This window comes from Panthera pardus, unplaced genomic scaffold (genome assembly GCF_024362965.1).
Source record: "Panthera pardus isolate Hobbes unplaced genomic scaffold, ASM2436296v1 HiC_scaffold_8, whole genome shotgun sequence".
In the NCBI taxonomy this organism is placed as follows: Eukaryota; Metazoa; Chordata; class Mammalia; order Carnivora; family Felidae; genus Panthera; species Panthera pardus.
This window is the reverse complement of record NW_026527013.1, coordinates 40,593,658-40,602,766: the sequence shown is the minus strand read 5'-3', so window position 1 is coordinate 40,602,766 and position 9,109 is coordinate 40,593,658. Positions and strand designations below refer to the sequence as shown.

At 39.3% G+C, this 9,109-nt stretch overlaps 1 protein-coding gene and 1 long non-coding RNA gene across 2 annotated transcripts in view; one reads left to right on the top strand and one right to left on the bottom strand.

Moving 5' to 3' along the window:
- The first annotated feature begins 643 nt into the window (after positions 1-643).
- LOC128775448 (uncharacterized) lies at positions 644-8,201 on the top strand. The gene is made up of 2 exons (XR_008420145.1): positions 644-756; positions 7,872-8,201. It is a non-coding gene; the product is annotated as an uncharacterized LOC128775448 (long non-coding RNA).
- The window catches only part of GXYLT2 (glucoside xylosyltransferase 2), a 96,685-nt gene continuing 92,085 nt past the window's right edge, over positions 4,510-9,109 (bottom strand). The window contains exon 7 of the mRNA XM_053896688.1: positions 4,510-6,749. Within this exon, the coding sequence (XP_053752663.1) occupies positions 6,567-6,749 (183 nt within the window). The 3' untranslated portion in view covers positions 4,510-6,566. The remainder of the gene's footprint in view (positions 6,750-9,109) is intronic.

Here is a 9,109-nt window from a genome sequence, read left to right as displayed (position 1 = left end):
AGTGATGATTAGTAGAGTGGAGAAGAATAACTCAAACAAGGCCAGGAAGATAGGCAGAAGGTAAGATCACACAGGGACTTCTGGGCAGTTTGGAAAGAAGTTTGGACATTATCATAGGAACAAAGGAACCACTCTTCACACACGGTGGGGTGGGTTGTGGTTTGGAGGGGGCCAGAACGAATGCAGAGATAAGACAGGCATGAGAACAACAATCCAGGCCAGAGATCAAAAGACCACAGACAGTACTAGTTTCAATGGAGGCAAAAGTGAGGATAAATACAGGAAGTGGACTCTTAATATTCTGGAGGTATTCTCTGGCTTTCCTGTACTGGTTGAAGTTGTGTGTGGTCACTTACAATTCGAAGGGTTTTTGCTACCGCAGAAACTGGTATCAGGGGCGGGGTGTTTTAGTGGGGAAATGATGATTCAACGAGGAGGGTGGTGTGCAAGGAGGGAGAGAAAGCAGATGAGAGTAAAGAATAACAGCCAGGTTTCTGGAATGAGGCAGCGAGGGGATGGATGCTGGTGACGTTTACCAGCTTATAAAACAAAGGAGGAGAAGGAAGGGGAATACCATAGGATCATGATGGCATACCAGAGAGCTACTTTTGAACTGTGTTCCAGCTTAAGGACTTGATAAGAAAGCCAACTAAAATAGGATTGCTTTGGGAAGGGTAAAAACTACTGAAGCCAGAGAGTCTCCAACATTTCCACCTATGTTCCTGTAAAGCAGAACTTCAGCATGTCGATGTTCCGGTAAGTAAAATCTCTGACATCATGGCAGACGATTCAGCTGGCATCCCTTCAATCTGATATCCTTTAAAAATCCATTAGCCAGGGGTACCTGGGTGGCTCAGTTGGTTAAGCCTCCAACACTTGATTTTGGCTCAGGCCATGACCTCACGTTTTTCGAGTTCGAGCCCTGCATCAGGCTCTATGCTGGCAGTGCACAGCCTGCTTGGGATTCTCTCTTTCTCCCCCTCTCTTTGCCCCTCCTCTGCTCGCTCATGCTTGTGCACACAGGCTCTCTCCCAAAATAAATAAATAGACTTTAAAAAAAAATTTTTTTTAATCTGTTAGCCATTTACTTAGTGGAGGTAGAGTTCCACAAACAAGGAATTTTAAAAATTTTGAGATTTTGTGTTTCTGTGTTTATTTCTCACCACAATCCAGAAGGAGAGTCATCCTCAGCCCTGTCCTAGTAGGTGGGAAGTATGAAGTGGAAAGAGGGTCAGGCTGAGAATGGTGGGGCTAGGATTTAAACTCAATGTAAACTGCATGTAGTTCCTGAAGCTTATATGTCACATAATGATTGGTTGTGGGTTCCCACTTGTTCCAGAAAAACATATTCAAGTATCTTAGCTTTTTAAATGTTTTAAAATATAAGGAGGGAACTCAGTAGATGCATGGAGTACTTTGTGCTGATTTTAAAAAAGAGATTAGGGATTGGGGGGAAAACCTTTATAAAGACTCAAAAACTCATGGTACAGTTCAGTTATTTTTGATATGTTACTAGCTTTACAAGTAAGTTTCAACTTTGCTAAATAAAATGTGGGAATGGGGACAACTGATTTTTACATCCTCCAAATTCTGCTCATTGTATCTCAAACACAAAACACCATTAAAACCAAACAGCATATAATTTATAGTATGGCATTTGAAAAATACTTTTTTTAAATTTTATGGGGCTCAAACTCACAACCTTGAGACCAGGAGTCACATGCTCTGTGGACCAATCCAGCAGGCACCCCTATAATACGGCATTTTTTTAAAATGAAGCAAAGTTTTAATGATTTTTAAAAATAGGCTAAGCTGTTTACCAAACCAAATATTACTTTACCAATCCTTAAAAGGAAGGAATTAAATATTACTATTTAATATAAAATTTTAAGCTTGAAATCTTAAAAAAAATTTTTTTAAATGTTTATTTTTGACAGAGAGAGAGACAGAGCACAAGCAGGGGAGGGGCAGAGAGAGAAGGAGACACAGAATCTGAAACAGGCTCCAGGCTCCGAGGTGTCAGCACAGAGCGCAAGGCAGGGCTCGAACCCACAAACTGTGAGATCATCACCTGAGCCAACGTTGGACGCTTAACCGACTGAGCCACCCAGCCGCCCCGTAAACTTGAAATCTTATAAAAGAAAAGAAACACACTTCCAAAATAACACCAAAAAAGACATGTCTTTTTTAAAGCTTTTAATTTAAAAAAACAAAAACAAAAACAACAAGAAATCGATAAAACAGGAGATGGCATTCAAAAGGACAAGTAATTAAATCATAATATTTCTGTTTCTTTTAATTTGATGTAACAATTAATTTTCTTTGGAGTGTTGGTTTTTTAATGTGCATTTCTTCCCAAAGAAAAATCACCAAGAAATAAGTTTTCCAACATAAAAAATCTACTCAGGGTTTCCTTGGGAGCTATAAACAACGGGCGCACTTTTCAGGGACAACACAAACGTGAAACTAATGACGCAGAAACCGCACCAGATTCTTACACACTCGGGCATACGGTGACACAAACACCAGTGCTTTTTCTTGAGGACTCACGAGACTATTTCCAGTTTTGACCTGGGAAGAACAAAAACTAGGATAACTTTCTCTGTTTGGCAGAGAAATCTCATCGGCTTCAAATACCAGCTCTGTCACTGTGAAATGAGTTGACCTAAGGTGTCACTCTCTATAATTCAATTCACAGAGCACAATGGATTCACAGAGCTCTTTCTGTAAAAGGCATGTGCGGTGCGTGCGTGTATATGTCTATGTATGTGTTGCATGGTTTTTAAATTTTTTTGAAAATTTCTTATCATAAAGATTCCATCTAAGGATTAGAACTTCCTTCTGCCTGCACAGGGTTCCCCAAGTTCTGTCACTCTGCCACTAACACCAAGCCTCTTGGTAATGCTTAGAAGCCTGCATCAAAGACAGGAAGGGAAAAGCAGAAGTGAAAGGGAGATGAAAACATAGGACCCAAGAAACAGAAAAACCTAAGAAAGCTTGCTTACCATAATACTAATTGATGATATAATAATTTGTACCCCCATGACATCCAACATAATTCTGAACTCAGTGTGTTTCTAAATTCAGTCATAAAATCCTGTTCATGTTAGCTTATCCAATACATGCAACCTATTTTTTTGTTTGTATAAATAACAGGCAAAATTTATACATAAACCTAAATTTGTACAAATGTTGTCCTGTCCTCCAGGTGGGTTGGAGTAATTACTCTATCACCGGATCCCTATTTTGTGACCGTGAATAAGTTTTTGTATGGCATGCTTGTTTTATCAACACCATAATTGTAATAAGATAAATACTCTCCACCCTGGATGAGTCCATATAAATACCCATTTCAATAATAAATACACCCATAGTCACAATTTGCAATGGAAGTCCTGAATATGTATTAGACATTTCAAATAAATAGCAAAGCTGGAGTGTTATACCCTGAAATGCTAAACTGTCATTCAGGAAGTTGAAGGAAAACTTGAACATATTTTCTAGCCAGTTAATTTTTTTTAATGTTGAAATTTTCAATGTAAGTCACAATTTCTGAGGTTTATATTAGAAAAGAAAAACTCAGCAAGAAAAATATTGTAAGCATTTCTAGTGACCCTACTATTGAACGTCTCAGTCTCAATGCATACAACAATACTGTTACATTTTGCTCTTAGACCCTGTTCTTTCATTTTTCCAGTGGAACTCTGTAGTCACATGTGTTTGAGTAGAATTCTGAAGGAAACAAGAAGAGGGGATGACAGAACCAGTGTCATGCTCTTCCTGTATAGATTCTACGTGCCATATGGAACAACCCAACCTTTGGCAAACTTCAGATCACAGGGTACATGTTTTAGGAGTCCACCAAATTCAAATCTGTGGTTCCCAGGTTTCAAAGGCATTAATGTAGTAGTTGTCTGGGAATTATCAAAGGCAGAGGAAACACCGCCTCATGGTAATATACTAGATGGAAAACAATTAGCATTTTCAGGTAGTAGCGATTGCGAGAGAAAATTAACTGCAGATTCTCCACCAGACTCACCTCAAAATTTCAGGATACCATGAAGAAATTCCAAGGCAGAAAACCACACTAAATTCTAAGGTTTCACATTCTCATCATGCATCATTCTAGAATGTTCTAGAATTGTATCATGGACCTTTGCTGGAAATCTGATTCTATGTATTCAGACCAGAACCAATAGTTAAGAGTTGCGGGTAAGATTCTCATAAAAGAAAAGGCGTTTCTATATTCAAAGTCTTTATAGCACATTTTTTGTAGGACTCACCAGAGGAGGAATAGAACTTTTTTAGGTTTATAAACCACCAAAAATGTGAATGACGTTTGTAGGGTTTCGTGGCCATGCTGAACATGTAGCAAAACTGGAATGGAAGTCAGGCAATAATGTTCACATCCTGGCTCTTTCAGTAAAACCATATTTGTGGGTATGTAGGGTACTTTTCCTCCATCCAAAAGACAATCCAAAAATTCCTCCACAGACTCTAGATATAAACTAACAAATGACATCACCTTTAATGGTGAAATGAGGAAACATAAAATATAACAGTGAAGAGTTCCACATCTTAATGGTAATTTCCTTAACAAAAATAAATCACCTGACACCCAACTGATCAAAAGGAGGGTATGGGCTAATACTTTAACATTTTAAAATTTGCTACTACCATAATGGTACTAGATCCCAATATTAATTGGCATCTACATATTTCTTTGTAGTGCTGAGGTTTTCATATATTTTTGCACGGTTAAGACTTCTTCTGTGGATATAGTACCTATGATATCCTACCAGGTTCCAATATATAGCATACCATATTTACATTAACAAAATATTATTTTTCATTTTATACTTTTAGATTACTATCTATATGTGATGAAAAGTATTTAATATTTTTGTCTCCAAACTTCCTCTGTAAAAGAGGATGCATCTTATACATACCTGTATGTGTTACAGAACAGCAATTATATTGGGTATGCTTGTTTCTTTGGGTTACAATTTCCTTCTTTGTCCAATGATAGAGGCCCCTACTAAGTTCATTAGGCTGTTGCAAACATCAAGATCATTTAGGCACAAGGTTTTTGAGATAAATAAAGCATTATAAAAAATGTTCTTACCCTGTTACCAGCTACAGGAGCAACAAGGGATTAAGTCAGATCCCTCTGGGGAATATAGAATTTCCTCTACTGTAGCTAGGTGATAAGACCTGCCCAGTTCCTTGGCTAATGGATGGGTCAGCCTAGAGAAGAAAAAACATTTAAAGAGACCTTTCCAAGGCTGGTAGGAAGTTGAATTTTCTTGCCAATGGAATCAGCTGAACTATCTATTCTGTACACGTTAAGTTTGAAGTTGGCCTTCAATTTCCAACCGTTGCCCAAGAGTTTAAAGAAGAGAGAAGGTCACACCTATGGAAGTAAGAGATAAAATGTTTTTGTCTGTAGTTAAACACAAAAACACATCTCTGTTAAACTGATCCCTTGCGTTTAACACAATGACTGAATTTCCTTTCAGAAGGTATGGTTGCATAAATATTTCTTATGATTTAACCTTCCACTAATCTAAACAATTTTTCTTAAAAAATACCCCCAGATATGCTTCATCCTTTAACACTGCCCAATTAGTTGAAATTTGAATACTTCTTCCAGCTCTGTAAATACAATCATTTTGTCTAAATTTTTGTCTCAACATAAAAATCTCAGCATAGGGGCCAGCTTTTACTCAAACTACCTGTTTCAGATATGTATTACAATGGAAAAGACAACCAACAAATAAATATATGAGTAGGAAAAAAAAGGCTGGAAGTAACTACCTTTAAAATAATTGGTTGGTAGGATTATGGCTAATCTAATCTTGATTTTGGTCCACTGGCCTACATCCTCTACAAACTTTTTTTTTTAAGGTTTATTTTTATTTATTTTGAGAGAGAGATAGACAGCAAGCAGGGGAGGGGCAGAGACAGAGAGAGGGAGACAGAATCCCAAGCAGGCTCCACGCTGTCAGAGCAGAGCCCAACGCGGGGCTTAAACTCACCAAACGTGAGATCATGACCTGAGCTAAAATCAAGAGTTGCACACTTAACCAACTGAGCCACCCAGGTGCCCCTCTCCTCTACAACCTTTGAACATTTTTCTGTTTTACAACAAGCATGTATTACTTTTACAAGAAGGGTATGGGGGAGTCATTTACATAGAAAGAGTCTCAAGAATACTAGATAAATATACAACACGAGATGCCTTTGACATTGTCTCAGACACTGAACAGGAAATGGAAGGCTCACAAAAGTTCCTCTTCACAGCTAGCTCAACCTGCTTGAACAATGCTAAGTGTGTAATAATATTTTTTTTTTTTAAAAAGAGAGAGATAAATACCGTTTTAGAAAAAATTAAAGCACATTTCCTTTTAGGGGCGACTAATTCAGCAACATTTAACGAAGCTTTTAAAATGCAATTGTCACAGAGCACCATTAAATATTCACACGAAAGAGACACAGGCAGCTTAAAGATGGACATGTCCTTGTTCTTGAGATGCCCAATCCGCTTGCGACAATATGAAAAATATTCAGTGCATCTGGTTGGGGCCCACATGGATGATGACGTGTTTCTCGTAAGCCCTTTTCATTGTTTTCTCGATTTGCTTCAAAAACACTTGTGGGATTCGTCCACATAAAGTGTGCACAGTCTCCAAAAACTTCAGCTGGAGAGGGTAATACATGGATTGGAAGAGATTGTCTTGAAAGGGAAACTGAAAAATGGTTTAAAAAAAAAAATGAAAGAAAATGTTTATTTTAGTTACTGAAATGCCATTTAAAACGCAAACAACATTTACCAAAAAATGAAGCAGGGAATTAAGCATGCAAGCATAGGTTTGGAAGTTCTTTTTTTTTTTTTTTTAATTTTTAAAAAATATTTATTTTTGGGAGAGAGAGAGAGAGAGCGCGCGCGAGCGCGCGAGCATGAGTGGGGGAGGGGCAGAAAGAGAGGGAGACACAGAATCTGAAACAGGCTCCAGGCTCCGATCTGTCACCACAGAACTTGATGCGGGACTCGAACTCACGAGCTGTGAGATCATGACCTGAGCCTAAGTCGGACGCTTAACCGACTGAGCCACCCAGGTGCCTCAGTTTGGATGTTCTTAGACATAGTGGAAGGGAACTCTGAGGATAGAAATTCAAAACCTGATTCAATCCTGTGCAACCTGAGGCAATTACTTTACACTATTTGGGCTTCACTTTCTTTCTTTTGTTCTTTTTTTTTTTTTTTTTTTTTTTAAAGATGGTTTATTTGGGTCCTTAAAACTCTTAAAAGCTAAGACCAACATGTATCTTCAGGGACAGGATATTCTCTACATAGTATGCTCTTGCTGAAGAGAAGCAAGGCTCAAGTAGAGATGTGACACCACCTGCAATAAGACACTGAATTCCTCACATATTTTGTTTGTCTCAATCTCTTCTTTTCCAATTTTTTTATTTATTTTGAGAGAGAGAGAGAGAGAGAGACAGACAGACAGACAGACAGAAGGGCAGAGAGAGAGAGAGAATCTTAAGCAGGGTCTGTGCACTGCCACTGCAGAGCCTGATGCGGGGCTCCATCCCACGAGCCATGAGATCATGGCCTGAGTTGAAACCAAGAGTCAGATGCAGAAGGGACAGAGCCACCCAGGTGCCCCTGTGTTTGTCTCAATCTTAAATGAAGAAACTCTAGGGTATGTCTATAGTAATCTGATGAAGTCCACAGTTTGGCAATTACTAGTGAAATCTAACATCAATGAAATTCATTTTAATAATTCAGGTACCAAACACTGCTTGTTGGTTTTTTTCCCATGTAATCCTGTGCTTTTCTTTTCTTTTCTTCTCTTTTCAAGCAGACTCCCTGTGGGGTGTGGAGCCCAACGCCGCAGGACCTGAACTCACGACCCTGAGATCAAGACCTGAGCTGAGATCAAGAGTCAGATGCTTAATTGACTGAGCCACCCCGGTGCCCCATTTTTAAAAAAACATTCTCTTGTCTTCCCATGGAAGGTGTCTATAAACAGAATTTTCGAAAATAGATCCTGAAGATCATGTAGTTATGAGCATGTGTCAAATTTTTATTATAATCTGGTTGAAATGGAAAAGGCCTCTAGTAAATGAAGTTAAAGATTCATTGTTGGCGAGGAAATTTTATACAAAGAGAGTAGAAAAAAAAAGAAAGAAGAGTGAAAAGGTCAGTAAATGCTTGCCTGGCAGCAGAGTGGGTGGGTGTCTGGTTTCCTAGAACAAGCCTTAATCCCTTTAAAGTTCATCAGAAATATTGCATAAGCGTGTTTATCAGAAATGCGAATTTCTTCCCAGAAGGAGATTATGCATTATGTAACGCAAGAAGGACCATGTTTGGGACAACTGTTTTCTTCCGCAGCACAATTTAGACTACTGATCAACTCCTTTTTCATCATGGTGTCCCTAGTAATAGGAAAATAGGTCAAAACCTGGAAGTCATCCTTGATTCTTTCTTCCCTCCCACGTCCCTCTTTTCATTAATCCACAAATGCTGTAAAATCTGTCTTTCCAACGAATCCTACATGTGGCCACCACTGCCAACCTTCCCGGTGCCACACAAGTACATGCCATCCCCATGTTGCTCCTGGATATCTCCAGTAACTCTCATCAATAGCCCTTGTGTTTTCACTCTTGCCTCCTTGCACTGAGTTACTGAGGTGATATTTTTAAAGCAAAGATCAGACCGTATCACTTTCCTGCAGGGGCTTCACGCTGCAATTAAAGTAAGATTCCAATTCCTCTCTTGTCCTCAAGGCTCCATGTGACCTGGAATTGTCATTGGTGTCTCTGTCCTTCTGGCCACACTGAATTCTTCCCTGTCCTTTGGGCTCACCAAACTCACCCTTGCCTCAGGGGCTTTCCCTGGCTTATTCCTTCTCCTTAGCAGTATCTCCCCCTAAACTGCCCCAGGGCTGCCCCCACTAATCACACTACCAGGCTAGCAGAGGCCCCCTGAGGACCCCAGCTCACTAACGCTCCTCCCTACCCCTGACTCTCAGCCCATCGCCCTGCTTCGGTTCCCTTTTAACACCTCTCACTACCTGGTACGATTTTTCTTCTTTCTTTG